The following is a 25,247-nucleotide window of genomic DNA, read 5'->3' as shown; positions in this document are numbered from 1 at the left end:
ACCTCACGTTACAACCAGGACCAAAACACCTTGCACGTCTCTCTCTGTTAGTCACACATGCACGTCTCTACGTTTATTAATACACTTCATGCAAGCCCCTTGCACATACTGCCTTTCATGCATCCTAGGATTTTCAAAGCCACAATAGCCCCCATTGCCAAAATTCCTCAACACCGTGAACCCTCTCCCCCAATCAAGACCATCATTCCACCTCTTCTACACTCCTAAATGGTCGCCACGGCAACCACTAGGCACGTCCCACAGCCTAGCCATCCCGTGCCGCAGGAAGCTTCTCCACGCCTCCTCCCTCAGCCCTGTAGCATGCCGGAAACCACCCACCATTCCCTCCACCATAAACCATTGAAAATAACCTCACTGCCGAGTTGGTCCACGTCTTTTCCTCCACGCACAGAACCACTGCACACCATCAGGAACCCACTACACCACCTTGCCCAAGCCAAGCCAACCACATCGCAACACCTCACTCAGAACACCACCTTGCCCACCCACCAAAATTGCACTGCAGAGTACTCTATTTTGCATCACCAAATACAGAGGATTTTTCTTCCCACTGTGAGCCACCACCTAGCCACCCCACGGCAGCAACTCCCTCCACGTCATCACCACACTACACAGAGAGTGCCACCCGGCACCTCATGCCACCCCAAGCCGTCGCTCTCGCTCGATAAGCTCACGCCGATCCTCCCCATGCATAGCCTCTCGGTGTTTTTCTTCCCTTCCGTAATCTCTTTCTCTAATCACTAGGTCTCTCTCTCTCTCTCTCTCTCAAGCTTTCGGTTTCTCTCTATCTCTCCAGCCTTGAGCCATCGACGAACCACCCAGTTCTGCCATAAAGCACCACTAAGCTCGAAAGCCACGACCATTGTCTTGTGTAAGCCTCCTTTGAATACATGAATAGCATGAAATATTAAGTGTACATGGGGTCAAATTATGAAAATACCCCTGCCTTTTTAGGATTAACAGTTGAGAATAATTTAGTGTTAGGAAGATTTTAGGTTTAGGAAATATATGTTATTTTAGTAGTTTAGATTTTAAATAAAATTACATGTTTAATCAGAAATTTATGCAAATTACGTGTTTATTTTTATAGACGATTGATTACGTGTCGAAAATAATGGATTAGAGCTGTAAGGTAAGTAGCATGATCATACCCTTACACGTGTATAGGGTAAACGACATGTTTTTTTATAAAAATATATGCATGTATACCCTCCATTGGAAGCTTCTTTTTACGTATCCAAGTCATGATAAAATTATGAAAATCCATGATTTTTTCGTGAAGAATTATGTATTAAATTATTTATGAAAATTCATGATTTTATAAAAGGAGTTATGCATCAAAAGATTTATGAAACAACATGATTGTATATAAGAGTTATGTATTAAAATATTTATGAAAAGTCATGCATGATTTTGTGTGAAGATTTATGCATCAAAATATTTATGAAAAATCATGATTTTATGTGATGAAACATGTATCGCGAAAATTTATGAAAGAATACGATTTTATTTGAAATTTATGATATGATATGACAAGATATGAGAAGTATGCATGCAGTTTCTTTTGAATTCTATGATATGACAAATATGCAAGTATGATTGTGATGAAGTATGAATGATAAGATATGTAATGACCTATGTTATGATATGAAGACGGTACCTATGTCATAGGCATTTGCATTGTCAGGTCGTACATGCTGGTAATGTACCCAGTATGTCTTCCTTATGTATGGATTCCACAACCCGCGACCATGAGCGGAAATCGGAATCTACCTAGATTCACTAATCCTAACTCACGGGGGTCAACAGTGGGTATCGGCCTATGATAAGTGAAAGATAAGTTCATGTTCATATTCATATTCATATTATTTACATATGTATTTATGAGTATGTACGTTTTTCACGAAACCTTATGTTTATTATGTTTACTATATATTGTGTTGCTTATTGAGTATTCGACTCATTTTTGTATATTTTTATGTTTTTAAACCAACCTAGATGATGACATTTATGAGGATGAGACTGCAGGACAGGACTTAACTCAGGGAGGCAAGGTAGAGGCCTAAACATGTTTACTTTATGATTTAAGGTTTAAATAAATTATTTTGATAATCATATGAGATTTTAGTTTTTTTTTTTTTTTTAAAATAAGTGCTTCCGCAGACTCTATTTTGGATTTTAAGTATTTAATAAAGTTCGTTTTATTTATAAAATCTTTCGCATCTGGCGTGTCATTAAAAGAAAAGTTTTAGTCAAGTTTAGTTGCACACTGGCTCCCTGAAAATTCTAAAAATGTCTTTATAGGGGAGCGGGGTGTTACACAAGCTTAGCCCGTTTGTAGCTCAATAGGGTTCAACGTTCTAGCAGCGCCTCCAATAGCACTCTTCTAGCATCTACTTCTCTCTGTGGAATTATCTCCTGCAACTTTATTTCTCTTTCTCTCAACTTTTGAGTGTCAAAATAGTTGAGGGACTGGGGGCATAAACACCAGACCTTAGACAACCTCCAGCCTCGTCTAAACGACAGTGAAGACATCTAAAGTGTGCTTTTGAGTTCAACGTCTCAGGGTTTTGGCTCGTAACCTTCTCTCTGTGCGATCCCACTCGAATGATGAGATCTTCAATCACTTATTCTCCATGCCTTACCCACTCCTTCTTAAACCCTAAATCTCTCTGCTCGCAACCACAATTTCCCAATAAAGCACCCATCTCAAAGCCTCCATCTTCATAGAATCCTAATCCAAACGCCTACTGTCCCTAGGAAATTGATTCAGAATCTAACTTTCCTACAAAACCCACCATAGAACTAGAAGTTCTCATTAGCGCATTTTCCCTAGAACCCAAACACGCAGACGTCGCCGCAGAAGTTTCTCAAAACTCGGTTTTGACTCAAGCCCAAGGGATAAACATCCTTTTGAGCCACAAGAGTGAACCAAGATTGGCTTTGAAGCACTTCAAAGGGGTCGAGAAAAAGCGAGGCTTTGTTAAATGTGTGGATTCCTTCTTTGTTTTGCTACACATTTTGGGGGGTTTTCCGCCGACCCATAATGCCGCTCAAGATTTGCTTAATCAATGCGTATCGGGCGATTATTGTCCCGCCCCAGATGTTTTAGTCAATCACTTAGCAGAATGTGCTAAAAGGTTCACAATTGGATTAAATCCAAGGATCTTTAATTATTTGTTGAATAGTTATATTAGAGACAATAGAATACAAGATGTTATGCTTTGTTTTGATAGAATGATAGAGAGTGATATAACTAGGAGTGTCAAATCGTGTTAACGGGTTGTGTTCGTGTCATGTCAGAGTATGTACATTACAGTTAATGGGTCAACACGAACATGACCTGTTAAGGGTTACGTGTCAAAATCCCAAATACGAACACGACATGGTAAGATAACGGGTTGACCCGACCCGACCCGACCCGACCCGTTAAGAAATAAATTGACACAACCCGATCCATTCCAACCCTTTTACGTTAATGTATTGAACAGACACGATACGACCCGTTTGACCTGATTATAAATATTTAAATATAAATAATATCTATAAAAAAAAAATTAACTACAAGTATAAAATTACAATCTAAACAAATATAATCCACACATTGTAATAATATATTAAAATTACATCTCAAATATAATAAACAAAACACACATAGTAAATATATTAATGTTACAATCCCATACAATAAAAACAACAATCTAAACAAATTTAGAACTTGAAGAATGAGGTGGAGCGTCTTCCAAGTTCTTGCCCTTGTTGTTTTCTAACTCCATTACATCTTTGGTTAACTCGTCCAATTTAACTTATTCTTGTGTTTTTATTAAAAAAAAAAAGACATCAGTAAAGTTTTATATTATTGAAAAATTACAGTCATTTATTCAATAAAATAAAAATAATATTAACTTGCTCCTCGCCATATAACTAGTCTCTAGTACATACTAATGCTTCAACAATATTTGCTTTTAGTGCACTCTTAAACTGATCAATAATACACCCACCAACACTAAAAGTAGATTTAGATACAACTGTAGAAATTGAAACACTCAAAATGTCACAAGCCATACGAGCAAGATCAGGATAACGAAATTCATTTCCTTTCCAAAATGAAAGAATATCAATTTTTCCATTTCTATCTGCCCTAGGTTCATCCAATTAAAGATCCAATTGACTTTTTTTCATATGGGCGTAAAGTTCATCAGGTCTAAATGCGTCAAATTCATGTACACAAAAAATAAATAAAAATATTTTTAGCCAATATGTGATATGAAACAACAATATAATATAATCATTAAACAAAAAATATTATTTGATATTACTTCCAATAAAAAATTATCATATGAAGACTGGCTTTCCTCTCTACTAACATTGCTATCAGAAGTCATGGTAGAATATGTCATTGTGGGAGCACTAGAAGAACCATATTTCATGAAAAATAGATGACATTTTGCTCCGAACATTCATATAATCTATGGAACATTCTGCATAAAGTTTTGTATAAGAAAAATCAATAAAATGAAGTTTGTATCGAAGATCCAATATAACTGCTATAGCCAACCTGTAACGATCCGATCTTGTATTTAGAAATAAGATTACAGATAAAATTCTTTTAATAAGTTAAAGCGAATTATCAGATGATTTTTTTAAAACCTAGAGTTAAGTCTCCAATATTATTATTATTATTATTATTTTTCCTCCAAACACGTGTGTGTTAGAGTCCACACATTATTCCTATTCTTTTTCCTCTTCGTAGTCAAACTCCTAGCTACCGGTTTTCGATTCTTTAAAATTCAAACACTCACAAAATTTAATCCACTTCCATGCACGTACGTTTCTTCTCCTTCGTCACTAGGGTTTTCTTTGGTCTATATATAGAGCTAGGCTCATTTCGTCCATCCGGAGCCAATTTCTTTCCAGCGTGAACAACCACACTCAGCCCCTTTAAACACAGCAAACTCACGATATCCCCAAGCAAACCCAGACAACAAGCCCTCGCCGCTGCCCACCCACACGAAACCATAGCCCAGCAAAAGCCTCCGTCTGATAGCCACCGCCCAGCCTGTTGGTAAACTGTGAACCCCACGTAGCCCCACCGCTGCCTCTGTGTTACGACCCCTTAGCGCCGTCCCTTCACCCCAGTTTGTCGTCCAGAAGCCTCTGTTTTTCCTCTCCTAAAACAGAGTGCGATCTCCACCTTGAACCACGCAAACCAGTCTGCCTCCCCCTCGTCATCTCTGCCCGCACAGAGAGCATCGCCTGACGCTGCACGCCACTCCAAGTTCGTCGTCCTCGCCTTGGTAAGCCACGCCGAACTCCCCCACTGTTTCTTTCCATCGCCCTCCCTCACGCAGTGCTCATCCTCCTCCCATAAATCTCTTTCTCTCACTGCATCGCACCACCATACTCAGTGGAGCCTTCGGTTGCGCCGTCGTGACCCCCTGCCAGCCTCCCAGACTACCATCACAGTGAGCTTCTTCATCCCTTGGTGAGTTTCGGACCATCGCAGACCCTCTCTCTCTCAACTCTGTTTTTGCCTTAGTTTTGGTTAGCCATGTTTCGGGTTCTAGGAAGAACCCTTAGTTCCTGATGGGCCTTGGGCCTTAGGCCCGTAGGAGGGTGAGATGGGCTTATTTTCATTTTGTTTGGACTCAGGTAGTACAGTATTATATTTATGGGCTAGATTTCAACTCTTACAAAATTCTAATGATCTTTAAATAGACTTATATTTTTATTGGGCTTGAGGTTAATTAGATTTGTATCATAGTGATAGAGTTGTATTTTTAAGTTCGGACATATAAACTCTAGATATACAGAATTGATGTCAATATTATGGAGTCAATGTGATTTTAGAGTTTGAAAGACCAAAGTTAATGAAAAATATAGTTTAAGTTGGAATTTTTAGTTTAATTAAGAGGTATGTCTTTAAGTAGAAATTTACGTAAGCTACGTGTCTATCTTATAGGAAATTAGTCGCGCCCGGAAATATTGGATTAGCGCTACGAGGTAAGTAGCATGATCATTTCCTTACGCGTATGTACAATGATCTGTTTGTCTTTTTATAAAAGATATTATGCATGTATGCCCTTTATTGGAAACCCCTTTTTACGTACCCAAAACATGATAAAATTATGAAAAAGTCATGATTTTATGTGAAAGATTATTCATGAAATTATTTATGAAATGCATGATTTTATGTGAAGATTATTCATAAAATTATTTATAAAATGCATGATTTTATGTGAAAGATTATTCATAAAATTATTTAAGAAATGCATGATTTTATGTGAAGATTATTCATAAAATTATTTATAAAATGCATGATTTTATGTGAAAGATTATTCATAAAATTATTTAAGAAATGCATGATTTTATAAGAGAGTTATTTCGTAAAATATTTATGAAAAATCATGATTTTATGCGATAAAACATGTATCACGATGTTTATGAAAGAATGCGATTTCGTTTGAAATCTATGATACGATATGACAAGTATGTATGTGATTTCTTTTGAAATCTATGAAATGACAAGTATGCAAGTATGATTTGATAAAATATGTAACGACCTATGTTATGATATGAAAACGGTACCTATGTTATGGGCATATTGCATTGCCAGGTTGTGCATGCTGGTAGTGCACCCAGTATTGTCTTCCTTATGTATGGATTCCACAACCCGCGGCCACGGGCGGAATCAGAATCTTTTTAGATTCGCTAAGCCTAACTCACGGGGGTCAACAGTGGGTAACGGCCTATGATAAGTGAAAGATAAGTTAATGTTCATGCTCATGTTATTTATGCATGTATTTATGAATATGCACGCTTTTCAAGACACCTTATGTTTATTATGTTTACTGTATGATGTGTTGCTTATTGAGTATTCGACTCATTTTAGTTTGTTTTCATGTATGTTTTTAAACCCCCCAGGTGATGACACTTATGAGGATGAAACTGCAGGACAGGACTTGACTCCGAGAGGCAAGGCTGAGGCCTAGACAGATTTTGCTATGATTATTTCTATGGTTTAAATAAATTATTTTGATAAGCACATAAGACTTCTGTATTTTTTAATAAATGCTTCCGCAGACTTTATTTTAAATTTTTAGTATTTATTGAAGTTTGTTATTTTATGGAATTCTTTTGTATCTGGCGCGTTGTTAAAAAGGAAAAGCTTTTTATATTTAAGTTTAGTTGTAGCACACTGGCTCCTCGAAAATTCTAAAATGTCTTTTCGGGAACGGGGTGTTACACAACCATACATTGAACTCGGACCAATATTTCTTAAACTTAGCAAGCATTTTACAATACATTCTTTTCATGTAGTCATCTTGACCCTCAGAGTGCCACTTTAATGTAAAATAAATCGAAAACAGTGATAGAAAGTAGAGATTGGCTGTAGGGTATTTCATCAAAGAAAAATTACAAGTGGCTCCATAAAAAACTCTCAATAAATCGTTAATCTTCTGTACTCTTTCCCACTCAAATTTTGATGGACAATGCTTAAAATTGGAGTCAGTCAACTCCAAATGAGTAAAGGCACGACGATACAAAAGAGCACTCTCAAGCATAAGAAAAGTAGAATTTCATCTAGTGGGGACATCCTGTCTCAACCATTTCTTGCTATCCAAAGATATTTGATTTGTTGAATCTATAAATTTTACTTTCCTTATTTATGATCCTTTGACATACTTGATACTTTCACGAACTTTTTGGATAGCAACATCAATCTCTTTTAACCCATCTTGTACTACCAAATTCAGAAGAGCTATTCTGGGCATCAGCCCATATCCGTAGCACACCAGTGCTGTGGCTTTTTTTTTTTTCACCCAATACACTTAGTGTGCAGCGGATGTTATGCACAGTAGAGTGCAATTTATATTTTCTCAATTCAGAATATGAGCACAACAACGAAGATAAAAGAACTCACCATCACAAAGAAGAGCTTTCTTAATGTTCAATTGAGTTCTTAACAACTCTACTGAAACATCATTAGAAGAAGCATTGTCTAAAGTCAATGCAAAAATCTTGTGTTGAATTCCCCACTCACATAGCAAATTATAAATTTTTTCAGATAAAGATATACCATTATGTGGTCGTGGCATAAAAGAAAAGTTTAAAACTCTTTTCTGCAGAACCCAATTCTTATCCAGAAAATGTGTTGTAATGCACATATAACCATTAGTGGTTATAGAAGTCCACAAGTAAGATTTTAGACTAATTTTACCAGGAGAATCATTTAACATGCATTTAATCATTCTTTTTTCTAGATGATACATCTTAACCAAATCAACCTTGGCAGTATTCCTAGAAATAATTGGAACATCTGGACGCAAATATTGTAGCAAAGATCTCACCCCCGAATATTCAACAAACCGAAAAGGCAATTCATGCTTCACAATGGCAGTTACCAAAATTTCTCTATTGTTCAGTATCAAATTTAGGAGTGCTTACCGAAATATTTCCACTATTTTGTGATAATATCATCTTACCAATATCTCGTGAACTTCTCCTAGGGCATGTGTCAATGTGACGCTTCATATTTCCGATTCCATATTTGCTTGTTGCCATTTAAGTAACTCCACACATCTTGCACTTGGCTTGTGGCTTGCTATCATTGATCTTGGAATCAGGAACCATTTAAAAAAAAAGCCAACACGTTTGATCGTTTCCTTCTTTTTGCTTTAACTTCCTCATTTTGAAAACTTTATGATTCAAACAGGTCCAAATCAATCAAATCGTCATTTTCACTTGTTGCCAAACTCATCTGACAACAAACAACATGAACAAATGTAAGGGTAGGACATTATATATAAGAGTAGGACAGTGACACTAGTCCATCAAAATGGTCATAATTAGTGTAAGCTTAATCAAAATGTATTAAAATTAAAACTTAAGCACTACAATTTATAGCAGATAATAGAAATGATGAAAGCAAGATCAATATCATTTGAATATCTCTTTTTTTTTTTTTTCTTTCTTCTTCTTCTTCTAGTGTAAAGCTTAATCAAAATGTATTAAAATCTAAGCATTAGCACGTTCAATCAAGCCTGTAGAAGGAAAGGGCGATCCAATTGTGGTTGCAATTAAAAAGCTGAATGAGGATGGTTTACAATTAAGAGTTTTAGATCATGTTCTCAATAAAAAAATGTTTATTTTTCCTTCAACTTTCAACACAACTCATTTTTACACAAAATGCTTTTCCATCTATCCAAAAAAGGAAAGAAAACCATCAAACTTCTTATCAATAGTCTCACAGATAGAAACACAAAATGCAAATCACCACTTTTTCTCCAAATTTGAAAACATGCTCTTAGTTTTTAGGATAATGAATATTGTGTTTTAAGAATATTGTTGGCTTCATACTTAACTCTCTTAAGTGCTCTGTCTCTGTAATTTTGGTGCAATAGCAGCCTGTCATTACATTTTAAATTATATTATCTTTCCATTGGCATTCCTCTACTCACCTATTTTCCAAACATATATTGTTTTTTCATGGATCTAAGGGCACTTCTATCTACTTTTGCTTATTACTCTTACCTCTAGCCACTCTTTGCAAACTGTCCAGATGGGGGAGAAAAAATAGCTCTCCAAATGGTAAATCGATATTCTTGCCAGTGTAAATGTTTCTATGTTCATCCTAGATTCCTACATATTTATAACTCAAAAAAGTTTTCTTTTTCAGTTTTTTCTTGACCTTATAGCCCATCTACTGCAATTTAAATGCAAATATATAATAAAAATCCAAATTAACAGTACATGAAACTGGGTTTTCAGTAGACATATTATGCACACTACACCGAGTATTCACTGAGTACAACACATTAAATATAGAAACGAAAATCAAGCTAATCTTCTTACAGTGGGCAGCGGGGCGCGAGCGGTGGGTAGTGTGAATCTGTGGCTTTAAGTCTGCGTGGGTGACTCGGCATCACTGTGAAATGGAGGGGGGCGGCATCACCGTGAAGGCTGAAGAAAACTTGAGGGTGGCGGCGATGTGGCGTCACCGTGAAAAGGAGTGGAGCCTGGAGGGGAGGCACAGGGCGGCGTGGTCGCAATGAGTTTCTGAAGAAGAAACACAGAGTGTGAATTGTGAAACTGGGGCTGGTTAGAAATTAGAATCTTAGATTAGAGTTAGGGTTTTTTACTTTTTTTTTAGTTTTAGGTCATAAGGGTAATTTTAAATTTTTTAACGGGTCATAACGGGTTGACCGTTAGTGACCCGTTAAGCAATCATGTCTTAACGGGTCAATCTGTTTTGATCCGAACCTGTTAACACTCAATCCTAACCCGCTTTTATCGTGTCGTGTTCGTATTGGGTTAACGGGTCATGTCACATATTAACACCCCTAGATATAACTCCTTGGGCACCTTATATGAATATTCTTTTGATGACATTGGTAAGAAGAAACATGTTCATTGAAGTGCGAGAGATGCATAATAAGATGATATTGAAAGGAATTATAGCAGCGATTGCTATGCAGTGTATGTGATGATGCATGCGTGTTTGAAGGAACGGGAGGCTAAGAACGCAACGAAGTATTTTATAGATGCAAAGGCTACATGTGTAGAAGTTAATGCAGCAACATATAATATTGCTATTTAGGCAATTTGTGTGAGACCCGATTGGAGTTTGGCTTCTTTGTTTTGAAGGAAATGAGAGAAATAGGATATGTTCTGTCCTAGGGTATATATACTTCTGTTATTGGGGCTTGTGTGAAGCAGGAAAATATTGTGGAGGCAGTGAGGCTTAAGGATGAGATGTTGAGTTGTGTGAAGCTAATGAATTTGGTTGTAGCAACAAGTTCGATGAAAGGGTATTGCGTGCAAGGTGATCTGAATAGGGCTTTGGATTTGTTGAATAAGATTGGTGAGTTTGGGCTTTCACCAAACAAGGTTATGTACTCAGTCTTGATTGAATGGTGATGTAACAATGGGAACATGGAAAAGGCCAATGAGCTTTACACCCAAATGGAAGACAAGGGTATCCAACCAAGTGTCTTTAACATGAATTCCTTGATCCGTGGATTCTTAAAATCTCGCTCTCTTGAAAATGCGTCCCAGTTGAAATCAAATGCGATATTGCCAATGTGGTCACATATAATAATCTTTTGTCATGGTTCTGTGAAAAATGTAAGGTTAATGAGGCTCAAAGCGTATGGGAAAGATGATCAGAAATGGTGTGGTGTCCAGGAAAAAGTCTATAGACAATCAGCCTGGGGCATCCCCTGATGCATCGCGTCCGATGTGGCAAAAATTTTGAACGACGTCGTTCGTTACAGCTCGAAGACAAAGTAGCCTTTGTACAACTTGAAGATAGAGCAGCCTTGTACGCGAGCATGGTATCCTCAAAAGTGGCTTTCCTCTCATCCCTGAACTTGAACTTGGCCAAGTAGCGATGGTAATCCCCCTTCATCTTCAAATAGAAGACCTTGGACTTGCTGGTGGAGGCCAAGTGCACGAGATTGGAGTCGAGGAGCTCGAGAATGCTATTGTAGACCTGGGAGATGAAGGTTTTTGGCATGCAAGCTTGCATGACTACCAAAACATCTAGAGCCATAAAGATGGAAATTAATGGGCCTGATCTGCTAAGGTTTCAGAGGTCTCCTTGTTCTCATTCTCATGTGGTACCTGGACAGAGGAAGGTACCACTTTGATTCTAATATTTTTTAGCTCATTTGTTTGTTGCAGTACAATGAAATCCTCGGCAAAGGATCTTCAAAGACAGTCTATGAATTTTAAATCCTTATTTACGTTTAAGTTTCATGTACACCAATTCCAGATTTTCCTTCAAATTGAACATTTTTTAGTCCTTCACTTGACTTGTTGCATACCCATCTCAGGTTTCTTCAAAATTTGAGCTCTTTTGGGCCTTTTTCCGATTGTTGTTGTGAATGGGCATTTGATATATTTGTCAGTTTTTGGTGTTTCATCCTTGGAACCAAGTTAAGCTATGATTTCTTGCAAAGCCCAGAAGATCTTCTAGACCCAAAGACGATGATGACAATTATCTCTTCTTCTTCCAAACCCAAAATTGTAGAATTTTCCTTCCAGACCCAGACACAATCTCTTCTTCTGAAATTTGAATTTTTGCTTGAAGCAAATTAAGTTTTATGATTTCACGGATAGTTGTAGAGGTTAGAGTTCTGTAGAGTTAATTGTATTTGGAGTGTTAGAAACTTCTTGTTGGTTTGGTTGTATTAAGGAAGAAACGGTGTAAATGCATAAGAGTTGCTGCGATGGGGGCTAAGAATGCATGCAAATTATTTGATAAATTGTTGAAGAGAAAATCACTAGCAGCTTGTGCTACTTTCTCTTCTTCATGTCGCTTTCGTCCGATTTTTTTTTAAAATATCAGATGATGTGTTAGTCAATGCTACGGGGGTTACTCCCGGTTATTGTCTATAAAAGAGTTGGGTGCCCAATGTAGTTTCATACAACAACATGATACTTGGCCACTGTAGAGAAGGGAATATGAATGTTGCAAACAATGTATTTTTGGAGATGGTGGACAAGGGCTTAAAACCTAATATGAATCACGTATTCTGTTTTGATGAATGGGGTCCACCTTTTTATAAAGGGGTTGCGCGAGGGTTGTGCATTTGAAACTTGCATATCATTTGTCTTAGAAAAGGAGATACTGAACATGCCTTGATTTATATTTGGTCTTTTCAATTTTCTGCCCCTCTCTCTCTCAAACCATAACCTCTCTCTCTAGAAACCTTCTCTTGTCCGAACCTAGCTGGGGGGAAGGGGAGCTTCGGCTCCTTCTTCCTCTCCATCTCCTCCTTCTTTTCTGTCGGCCCTGCTTCTCCAGTGGTTTTTCCCCCCCTTTTTTTGGCCGAATAAGGGCGCGTAGTCGATTCGAGTTTCTTCGGTGAGCATCTTCCTACACGCGTACCACCGGGAGAATCCTCACCCGCTAATCTTGCAGTCGACCGGATTGGACACCATTTTGAGTGGAGTGTTGCACCGATGCGTGGCGCACTTGAACCACCATGAATCACCTTCCGTTGATGCCATGCGCGGCTACTTAGGGACCAATGACTCCAGCACCATCTTGACCGACCGATTGGCTCCTTCCTAGAGCATACACGCACCACCAGTGTTTCCCTTTTATGCTTTTCGTGATTGTGTTGTTTTTTGTTTTCTGTAATTTCGATTTTATGTCGGTGTGTTTTGTTAGTGTTTGTTTGTTGGGTTTTTGTGTGTAGGAAAGATAAAGTGAAATAGACCATTAGACTTATGTCGATAGCAGTGTTGGTTTCTCCCTCCTCCGGTTTGGAGGATGAGTGTGGTGTAGGAGTGTAAGTTTGGACCAGAAAATCGGTCTGAACCGGACCGGACCGGTTGAGCCGATTTTTCTAATTCTCCGGTCTGGAATCGGTTCTTTACTTTCACAAACCGGCCGGAACCAGTCCGGTTCCAGTTTCGTGGTTTCTGGGACCGGACCGAACCGAACCATTCCGGTTGAAGAAAAAAATAAATAAAAAATAAAATTATATATATAAGTTTTATACAAAAATAATATTATACAAAATATTTTATATATATAAGTTTTATATATAATATATAAAAAGAAAGAAAATCACTCAAATATTATTACTAAATTTTGATAAGTACATAGGACATTAGTAGTTATAGTAATATAGACTATAGTTATAGTTATACTAATATAGTTACACTAGATGACTATAACTATACTAATATATAACTAATACTAATAGTCTAATATATTGTATAGCTGGAATAAAAAAGAGAACAAGAAAAATAAGTCTGCAATCTGCATACTTTCATATGAAAAAAATATGTATGATAAAAAAATTAACTTTGTAGCTATGTACAAAAGATTTTAATACATTAATGGGCATGCAAGTGTGAATCTTCGTGCCCAATCATGTATGTAGTATTTGAACCTTATCATTTGAATTAATAAAACCCCATTTTCTTATTAAATCTAATAAAATTACAGTGACAACTGACATTAACCCCTTAGATAATATTTGTACATTATCTTGCATGTGAGAAATTCTTGGACCCAGAATCATTTTTGAATATAAGATTGTGATATCCTAACGATATAAGAAAGTCATAATTATTTTGATGCGATGGAATTTATATCATTAAAGTTGAAACATTTAAATATTGTACTACTAATTGATAGATGAATTTAGAAAATCTAGAGAATGCAATATAGATGAATTAAGAAAACCAAAAAATCGGATCAGACCGGACTAGAAACCGGTAAAACCGAAAGTACCTGTTTAGGAGGGTAACCAGTGCGTAATCGGTTTTGAAAAATGCAGAATCGGTACATACTGGTTCGATCCTAAATTTTGTCCAAAATTGGACTGGACTGGACTAGTTACACCCTTAGTATGGTGTTTACTTCTCCTTCATTAGAGGATGGAGTGTGGATGAGAGTTGGTTTTGCCTCTGTTTTATATAGAGATTGATACTCTATTTTAAGAGTTTTTTGAAGTTTAGACAATGTCTGTCATAAATATATTTGTGTACGGAAAATCTTACAATAGAAGTTAGTTTGACTTGTAACTTGAGTTATATATGTAACTTCCTTACGAAATGAAACGATGTTTATTTCCTATATAATAAAAAAGAACATGCCTTGATTTGATTGACCAAATGTCATGTGCTAATATTTTCCCCCAGACTCCCGCCCAAAGCCATCCGGAAGTAGTTTCAAGTGAAAAAAATGGAAGAAGTGGTGGCCAGCCCCAGAGAATGGATCGATCGGAACGAGAGCGCCAAAACGATGCTCGCTAGGGTTTTAACAGCGCGACCCTTGCTGCTTCTTCCCCCACTTCATAGGGTTCCCCTACGCGTCGGTAATGTGGTTGAGCTTGTCGGCACTTCTCCTTCTGCCAAAACCCACATCCTGATTCAGGTCCCAGATAATGATTTCCTCTTATCTTCATTATTTTTATATTTTTGTACTAGAACTGGTCTATGATCATCCTATTGATAATAACGCTAGAAGAAAAAAGAATTATACTGATTGCATGTTTGAAGCTTAATTCAACTCAACTTATGATTATTACTCCGATGATATTCTCCATAATTAGATGTTTGTAGGCTGCAGTGAGTTGTGTTCTTCCTAAAGAGTGGAATGGGGTGCACTATGGAGGCCTCGACCGCTTGGTAATGTTCATTGACTTGGACTGTCGGTTTGATATTTTGCGCCTTTCTAAAATGCTGAAGCATCGAATAAATGGGGAATCTAATGGTAAGAATCTGTACCGCCTTCCATTGTTTGCCGATAAAAGGGCAAATCCATGGCTAAGAGATATCATACTTTAGCTTATGAATTATACTATTGACCATCCTCTCAACATTCTACGTGGTATCAACTGGTTGGAAAGCTATTTATCTGCCACTCATTTGATGCCGAGGATGATGAAAGTATGATGGTGATTATGAATAGCATTTTTCTTAGCTTCTTAACTGCAAATTTGTAGTATAGTTTATTACACCATCTGAATTATACTATTGACCATCCTCTCACCATTCTACGTGGTATCAACTGGTTGGAAAGCTATTTATCTAACACTCATTTGATGCCACATCAGAGGATGATGAAAGTATGATGATGATGATGAATAGCATTTTTCTTAGCATATTAACTGCAAATTTGTAGTATACTTCATTACACCATCAGTTTCACCTGATATAGTATTCCAATTCTTATACTCATGGTACTACCTAACATTTTGTCTGAAAAAATAAAAATTACATGGTCACTGACATGGTCCAACACTTATACAAGGGCATCACCTATGCTAGGTGATTTAGTGATACAACAAGTTCTTGTAAGTTCATACCACTATAATCTATTACAGAAGTCCAATGGAATAAAGTTTTAAAAAAGAAAGTTCTAAGCTCATGCATTGACCGCTCACTATCTTCAAAGCTTCTATCATTCCCCTTCCCCCAAAGGCACCACCCACGGGCACATTGGAACCATCTTCCAGATTTCTAAGATTTGTGAATTGCCCTGAAGGCATCTCCAAGAAGCTAGAAGATCAATTACTCTTCTCGGCATCACCCAAGCTATCCTAGCAAATATTTCATTTCATAAGGTCATGGAAATCTCACAATGAAGTAGTAGATGATCAACACTCCCCACCCTTTTTGCACATACAAGACCAATCCATGATAATAATTTGATGTTTCCTTACATTATCTAAGGCGACGATCTTCCCTCAAGAAGCCATCCTTACGAAAAATACTGCTTTTAGTGGAGCCTTAGGGGTTGTTTGGGAAACACATCCCGTCTCATTTCATCTCATCTCAAAATTTCCTTACCAACATCACTCAAACACATACTTTTCAATTTAAAATTTTCATCTTTTTCATCTAATCATTACCTAATCATTACAACTTTATCAAACTTTCAAATAAAACACAAGCAATTCAAACTTTTCAAATCCCAAAACAGAAATAATATTAAACAATTATATTCTAACAATATTTTAACTTTATATTATTTTTATTCAATTCTTTCTCTCATTTTCCAAAACCTAATAAAACATCTTAACTCAAAATCATTTCACTACTATTCACAAATTACTCAAAAAAATGGACTTGCGTTATGAGTAGCAAGGGATTGGTAAAAATGAGTGAACGGTGAATTTCCTTTCTTTGTAGGACACAAAGAAATCATATCTTCAATTTCCTCCCTCAAGAATTCGTCTACCTCTTATAGAGACATTTTGAGATTATGATATACTCTTCTCCGCCACCATGCTCAATCTATTCGCAAGACTTCTGAAAAATTTTGTCCATCCCACTCACCAAGCTAATGGGACGATAATCTTTTATCTGTATCACACCTAGTCTTTTGGGAATGAGAGGTTGCATTGAGAGTTTTTCAAACTTGACATTTTCATGGAATTCGTGGAAGACCCTTATGATATCTTCTTTGATCACTTCCCAACATGTTTGAAAGAATGCCATAGAGAAACCATCCGGGTCTGGAGCTTTGTCACTTGCCATACTTCTTAAAACTTTCTGGATCTCCACTCCACCTCTTCAAAAGGCATCTCGAGCCCCCCTTGCTTCTTGTGAATCTAGAGCATAAAAAACAAGTCCATGTAACTTCGATCTCCAAGAGAATTCTTCCGAAATCTTTTTCTTGTAGTAGAGCTATATGATCCAAGATCTCAGGGAGGTTAGAGGTAGGCACACCATTCATCATTAACATCTCTATGGCATTGTTTCTCCTATGCGAATTAGCCATCCGGAAGAACTTGGTGCATTTAACTCCCTCCTTCAATGATAATGTCTCGATTTTGGTCTTCAAGATATATCCTCGAACAAAGAAACTGACTCAAGTTCTGCAATCAGTTGAGTTTTACCTAGACCTCTCCACTTTTGACATGTCCCTCTCCTCCTCCAAACCCTTTAATCCCTCGAGTTCTTGGTAGGAGGAACCCTTTATTTTTCTTTTTGATGCACCATATAATAAGCAAAGTTATCCGAGTGAAAGAGCCAAACAAAGTATCTATTTTAAATGCCGTTGCAACCTGAAAATAGGAACTTTAGAAATGGGTCAACTATATGCTTTGTTATCACCTTGCTTTGTACTACATATAGTGTATGAATCCATGCGAAACAATTGTTCACTCTTTTCCTTATTCTCTATTGTTAAGAATGAGAATTTCAATGCTGGCCAATTGTTCGGATGCTTGGAAGAGGAATGCATTGGAATCCGAAGTTTATTTGGCCTGTTTATGGAGTCATAGAAAAGGACTGTAGCTACTGTTACACATGATATAGGAATCCTGATTTCATTTTATTTCCTCGAACAAAAATAAGTTTTTCAATCTCTTTATTCATATAGAACTTGAGCAAGTAATAATTTAATTTGCTGTAGTTTTGTTTGAATTTTTTAGGATCATTAAAAAAAATAGATCAGGAGCACATGGATTTTGACTTATGGAACAATGATACCAAAAAGAGTCCTACTTATGATGAGGAATTATATTCTTTGTGCATGAGACGGTTCCTGTTCATTCGCTGTTATGATAGTTTTCAGTTTCTTGCCACGCTCAAGGTGAGGATATATTTCTTAATTTTTTTTATCCTTTTTATCTCTAAATAATTTTTCTGTTTTTTATGCTCATGCTATTTCTTCGAGTTTTCTAAATATAAAAAAAAGAACTCTTTGAGTTTCCCATAAACTTAGAGGCCAAGAATAGATCCACACAGCTTAGGAGATATAAAGTTAAAAGTAATGCTCCTTGGAGCAGGAATAATGATAAAATTATGCTCCCACAATAGTTCGTGCTTTATTGGAGGAAAATTATCACAACCTCATAGTAATTATTTGGTAACTGCCTCCATTTACTTTATGTGGAAGTCAAAGTTGATCTACTTAAGATATTAGAATTTACAATGAAAGTTTCTTTTTGATAGGTCAATTTACACTGAAAGTTATGTGCTGCTAGAAGTCAAATATAATATGAACATATTAGGATATACCTTGAGCCTGCCCAATTTGACAAATAATTTTTGCCTTCACGAAGATGCCCATATAATACTTTTTCTACCATTAAAAATAAAACTCAACTTTGTTGTTGGGTTCGTTGATCATATTCCGAATTGTCCAAGATCCAAGAGCGAGATGGTTCAATATATCTCCTCCAATAACAAAATAAGGGAAAGCAAGATCAGATAATGATTCAATAGAATGAATAGAAGGAAAGCATAGCAAAGAAGAATAAGACATCACATAACTTCGAAAAAAATATGCTTCAAAATCTAAAAATGCAAAACAGGGGGAATGAGATGAGAATGAATGATGAGAACCAGTACAAAAAGCCTCTAAGATGGATAAAAATAGCATTTAGATATATATGAATGTTGCATCAAATTGTTCGTGAAATTTAATATATGTGGACTGGGTAATCTTTTAGGGAACCATGTCTTTTGTCACTAATAGTTCCTGGACTTGTTGACCTACCTTCTACTATTCAATGTGTCACATGCCATTGCTTTTATTCTCTAAAGTTTGTTCCAACACCATGGTTTGAGTGTGTCATAGCGCTTGAAGGTGAGAATCAGTTCTCTTCCATATGCAGATCTGCAAAAGTTCAGTCAAATTGAAGTGAAAATTCTCATTGGTAAAGCATGCTATCATGTCACTGATACAATGCTATGAAGCATTTAATATATTCTTTGAAAAAAGGTACCATTGTGGATAACATAGCAAGATATAAACTTGATCTCATCCAGCAATTTTGAGGCTCATCCAAGCTTGAGATCAATCTCATTCTCCTTGCCTTTAAGAAGTGGTCAGTTTATTTCTCTAAGTAAATTTCTTCCTGTGGTAAGCAATCTTGAGGATTTTGAAAGCCATCATGAGATTCACTTATTACTTAATGGATTATGTTCAAACTTCGCTACTGAAATAATCTTGTGGTCTTGTAACAACGCTTAGATATTACTTTGATCAGTGAAATTTCAGCCTATGTTGCTTCCTTTAATAGTATGACTCCATTAAAGTTATTATAGGTGAGATTCCTAGAATGCCCACGTTGAGACTCCTAGAAGGTCCTTGTTAGACCACAAGGCTCATTACTCCTTTCCTTTAATTTTCTACTTTCTTTGAATTGTGGGTCACAATCACATCTCAGTAAGACTTCCTTTTAAACCTCATCCAACCCTAAAAATCATATTCCATAAATCCCTATAATTTCTACTGGTGATGAGTACTATTCAAAGGCCCTGGACAGCAAATATATTTTTCTTGTCATTTTACAACGTCACTTCTGCCCTCGTGTTTGCTTGACCTTGCTCACTGGAGATAGAATAAAGTGTCTTACAACAAAGATGCTTGTTGATGGGAGTTTCAAACTCAATGGTGATATCTGAGCATAAACTTGTTCTTATGACCTCCTGCTTTGCACTTTATTAGGCAAGTAATTATAATTCTTTATATATTAATGTTGATGAAAATGAAATGCACGCACATTGTAGTTCACTGGAATACACTTGCCAATAAGTTAGTAAATGTGAAGTTTTATTAAAGGCCATGAGCACTTAAGCCTCGTTTGTTTTTAGAGATGAGACAAAATGAGATGAGATAAGTTGAGATAAAAATTAAAAGTTGAATAAAATATTGTTAGAATATATTTTTTAAATATTATTTTTGTTTTGAGATTTGAAAAAGTTAAATTGTTTATTTTATTTTGTGTAGAAATTTAAAAAAATTGTAATGATTAGATGAGATGAGATGTGAGTGTTTGGGAAAACAAACGAGGCCTTAGTTGATCTATAATCCATCCTTGTCATTTTTTGGCATGAAGGACCACTTTGTGCCGATCTGCTGCCAGTAAACCTTCCAGCTCATTGAACTATCAATTCTTTTTTAGGTCATTGTATTAAACAAAGAGGGGTTCTCTTAAGATTAGATGGCAGAATAGTAACAATAATAAAAAATCAAATCGAAAAGTTTTAGAGGTGTTATTTCCTTTTCTTTTCTCCAAGAATTTCTCTTTAGAAAAGCATCATCCACCATGTTAGCAATGGCAGATATTACTTTAAGATGTGCATGCCAAAAAAGAAGCATATGATAATTAAACTAGCATGATTACATTTATTTTTAAAGAATTATTTACTTCCTAAAACAATTTATATGCCATATTCCTCTTTAAAACTGTCGCATTTATTTTGGTTCTATTTACTGTGGAAGATCTTATATATTCTGTTATTTAACTTTCCTGATTATAGACATTGAACTATCGGATTCGGAAGGAACAAGAACTGCATGGCATTAGTGTTCATATACTCATGATCGACAGGTTTGTTTTCTAACATGGAACATTACATATCTGCATTGTTTTTCTAGGATTTTGTTAATGGCATTACCAATTCTCGGGGGTTGATATTTTTCTTTGCAGTTTATGTTACATTGTTATGCTTGGTTAATTTTTAGAAGTGGTTAGTTTTATCTTTTTATTTTTATGTGGGTGGGGCTACAATTTTCACTTTAAAAGCTTCTCGAGTTTTAGCTCATTACTATAATCATTATTTTAATTTCTATAATTTTTGTGGTTATCATCATCAGTATAGTACGTCGTCATCGTCTATAATTTAAAGACTTAGTTTACGATACTAGGAAGTGTATAGTCATGTCACTTACCTTGTAGCACTAATCCTGTAATTTAATCATGAAGCTCGTCACCTATATAAAATAACATATCTTCAATTAGTTCTAATCAAGTGTGTGCTAATATTCTAAATAATTAACATATACTAACTTTTAAGAAAATAATTTATGTTGTAATTAAAAATAATTATTTAATTTTGATAAAAAACAAACTCAGAAGAGACTGAGTGGGTGGCATAGTGAGTTTAGGTAAGTTCGAGTATAATGGGAGTCCCAAAAATGTTAGTTATTGAATAAAAAAGACTTAGTTTTGATTAGGGAGGGAGGCTCCTTGATCATAACAGAGAGGAGTTGGAAGATTTGGGGAAAGCAATGTTACATTGGTTTATTAGAGTATTGGATGAATGCTTGAGGGGTGGGATGAAGGAGATGTATGCTAAGACACGGAAGGTGATAGAAGCTTCATAGCACGGAGGTGCTCAAATACCCGCGGTTGATATATGGCATTGGTGGAATCTGGTGGGGACGAAAGGTGGAATATGGGGGCTGGAGGAGGTTGGCAGATGTGATGAAGAACCTTATCTCGGAGGAAAAAGGTGTGAAACATAATGGAGTTGGGATTCTGCAGAGGTTACTGGGGATGAAGTTCAATACTCAGCATCAGTTGTGTAGGGAGGTGTTGGTGCAGTCCAGGGAACAACATAGGGGTGGAGGCACTGGTGGTAGGGAAACCTATGGTAATGGCTAGAAGCTAGTAATGTTTCTTTTTTTTTTTTATAAGTAATAATATTATATAAATATATATCAATAGGAGTAACTAAGTACATTGGATGTATAAAAGAAAACACGTAGCCCATACAAGAAAGCCCCTAATGACCCAAAAGCCCATGAAAACCTACCCAAAATACACCAAGCCCGAAATGGAATGTAACACACAACCCCGACCCCAGTCCCTAGATTCTGTAAAAACCTCTACCCGAAAGCCCTCCCTTTAGCCTTCCCTCATCTTGAACTAGCTCCCTTAGCATTGTAGTTGATTGCCCATAAAAGATTCTTTAACTCCCTGCTTTTCTTAAACTTAGATTTGGTTTCAAGCACGTGGCTCTCCTCAATTGTAGTGAGTAATGTTTTAAATTGGTCTTCATATTCTCCATATGAAAACCCCAGGGTTTGTAGAAATCCGTTATCTTTATTTAGAATCCAATCCGATGTTGAACCCACTATATCGTTAATCGAAGGAAGAGAAACCAGGGGAACGACATTGTCCCCAACCACAATACCCGACTGCACTCCTGACTCTAACCCTTCCCCCACACGAGGCACCAATGACAAATCGAGAATTTCCTTTCCTCCAAATTGTTGCTCGACAGCTATATGGTTGTTGTCCTGTAACGCCCCAATGGAAGGCTCAAACCACTTGGCCTATACTCCAAAAGGACTAGTCAATGATACAATTGGAGCCCCATTAGAACTTTATAAAGAGCAAGAACTCTCCTTCCCAAACAATGTGGGATCCCATACACCACCTACCCTTATCTATATCATATGGGGTATCACAATCTACCCCCCTTAAATTCCCGACGTCCTTGTCGGGCCTGTCCATTGTAGGTGGCACGGCTCAAGTCCCACATTTCTGGTTGGGATAGGCTCTGATACCATTTGTAACACCCCAATGGAAGGCTCAAACCACTTGGCCTATACTCCAAAAGGACTAGTCAATGATACAATTGGAGCTCTATTGGAACCTTATAAAGAGCAAGAACTCTCCTTCCCAAGCAATGTGGGATCTCATACACCACCTACCCTTATTCATATCATATGGGGTATCACATGTCCCCTCCATCTGTTACCAAAACAGGTTCCTCCCCTCCATCTACATTGATTGTATTTGCTCCACCCCTCGACAATCCTTGCCCGTTTACCGTGCCTGCTTCCTCAAGAGGGGAAGCACTATCTTCTGTTATCCCGTTTGCATCTTCTATAAGAGGCTCGACTGTTTTTGTTATCTAGTAATGGTTCTTAAGCCCTCGGGTATAGTATGTATGCAAAGGGAAGGAGGTGGTTAGGGTTGAGCACCGACAATGTCGAAGTCGGGCTGCCCTACCTCCGATTCCTACTCTGATTCACGTAGCCTTCGATCCGACTCTGACTCCGACTTGTTGGATCGAAGTACAAAGTTCTTCCATAGAATGACCAACTCTCATAGGAGAACTAGCAACATTGAGATGTTGAAAATACGTGGCAGGGATTGTGTGGAGGCTCTTGTGATTAGCGAGCATGTTAATGACTTTTTTGAACAATTGCTTTGTGAGCAGATGGGATGGCGGCCAAAACTCGATGGACTAGCTTTTGAGTCCATTGATACATAGCAAGCCTTGTGGTTGAAGAGGCCCTTTGAGGAGATTGAGGTTCATAGCGTGTTAAGGATAATGGTCAAAGATAAAGTACCTGGCCCAGATGGTTTTTTCATAGGATTTTTTCAGACATGTAGGGATGTGGTGAGGGAGGATTTAGAGGTTGTTTGGATAGTGAGACGAGATGAGATAGTTTTAATTTTAGTTGAATAACATATTGTTAGAATTTTATTTTTTAATATTATTATTATTTTGCAATTTGAAAAAGTTGAATTGTTTATTGTATTGTGTGGAAATTTGTAAAAGTTGTAATGTTGATATTGTTGTGAAATACTATGTAAAGCACACACACCAACGATGGTAAATAAAGTTAAAAGCAACACAATCAAGAACACGACACACAATATACGTGGTTCGGCAAATTGCCTACGTCCATAGAGCTGCAAAAATCTTATTATTCAGAGGAGATTACAATCACTCAATCTCAACTCACTCTCTAGGGCTTTTTGCTCTCTCACACAATATGTACTCACAAGACAATTGTTCTCTCTCAAAATATGCTTCAGATGGTCCAACATAAGTCTAATATGACATATATATAGTGAGTGGCGTTGGAAATCCTAAGTGGCAAAAACTGCGTACATCGCTCTAGCGGACTGTCGAGCGTGACTCGAGCGAACAACCAAATGAACATTGGCTCGAGCGGAGTGTCAAGCGAACACTAGGGTTTGTGTCTCGCTCGAGCGGAGTGTCGAGTGAACTCTCTGACTTGCCTTAGCTCGAGCGGTCTGTTGAGCGATGTTGAGCGAACCTTGGCTCCAGCCAACAGTTGAGCCAACAGTCGAGCTAACTTTAGCAAACACTATTTCAACTCTAAAACCAGTCTCCACATATACCTCAACAATCCCCTACTTGGAGACTGGGTCTCTACATGCCAGCCACTGTTTCCAGCCAAGCCCTATCATCTCTGCAGCTCACAGCTCCCGTCTTCAAGCTAGAAAACGCACTGAAGTCAAGCCTGACTTTAGTCTTCCACATACATCGCCCTTAGGGCGACTCACAACTCCCACTGCACTAGGAGTATCCGGTATCGAACCGATCTTGGCAACCTTAGCTAACTTTCCTAGGCTTTCATGAGGAACGGCAAAGCTGACTCCCTTTTGGTTCCTCACATGTTTCGCGCGATCAAGCCTGTCTTTTTGCACTCTTGTATTTCCCTGCACATCACTGGATCTTGATGTCAAATACAAAGAATTAGATCTTTTACTATGCGCTAGGACCAACGCACCCTTAGTGATCTTCCAAGCTTCTCTAGAGAATATTACTGCAAAACTGCTGTAACCAAGTTGTCCCACAGAGATCAGGTTTTTCTTTAGATTTGGAACATGTCTGACTTGCTGTAAAGTCCATATGCTCCTGTTTGGAAGTGTGATATGCACATCACCCACTCCCACTACATCCAATGCCTCTCCATCAGCCGCATACATCTTCCCAAAATCACCAGCAACATAATTCTGCATGATTTCTCGATATGAAGTGCTATGGAATGAAGACCCTGAATCCAACACCCAATCATCAATTGGACTGTGCACTGTAAGAAGTAAGGCATCATGAATTTCTTCTGCCACTACATTCACAGCATCATCATCAGAACTTTCTTGATTCCTGCAGTTTCTTTTGATGTAGCCCGGCTTGCCACAACTCCTGCACGTGATCTGTTGCCCATATCTCATCTTGCTATTTCCCCT

General features: G+C 37.3%; 1 protein-coding gene across 5 annotated transcripts in view; it reads left to right on the top strand.

Moving 5' to 3' along the window:
- The first annotated feature begins 14,635 nt into the window (after positions 1-14,635).
- The window catches only part of LOC108998148 (DNA repair protein XRCC2 homolog), a 32,455-nt gene continuing 21,843 nt past the window's right edge, over positions 14,636-25,247 (top strand). For 4 of the 5 annotated variants that reach the window (XM_018974626.2, XM_018974624.2, XM_018974620.2 and 1 more), the window contains exons 1-4: positions 14,636-14,920; positions 15,109-15,259; positions 17,928-18,088; positions 20,767-20,837. In XM_018974626.2, the coding sequence (XP_018830171.1) occupies positions 14,729-14,920; positions 15,109-15,259; positions 17,928-18,088; positions 20,767-20,837 (575 nt within the window). In that variant the 5' untranslated portion in view covers positions 14,636-14,728. Of the gene's footprint in view, positions 14,921-15,108; positions 15,260-17,908; positions 18,089-20,766; positions 20,838-25,247 lie in introns of all 5 variants that reach the window. The other variant, XM_018974623.2, reaches the window with a different exon arrangement.

Source organism: Juglans regia, chromosome 16 (assembly GCF_001411555.2).
Source record: "Juglans regia cultivar Chandler chromosome 16, Walnut 2.0, whole genome shotgun sequence".
Lineage (NCBI taxonomy): Eukaryota > Viridiplantae > Streptophyta > Magnoliopsida > Fagales > Juglandaceae > Juglans > Juglans regia.
The sequence above is the reverse complement of the archived record's forward strand: the minus strand, read 5'-3'. Positions and strand labels throughout refer to the sequence as shown.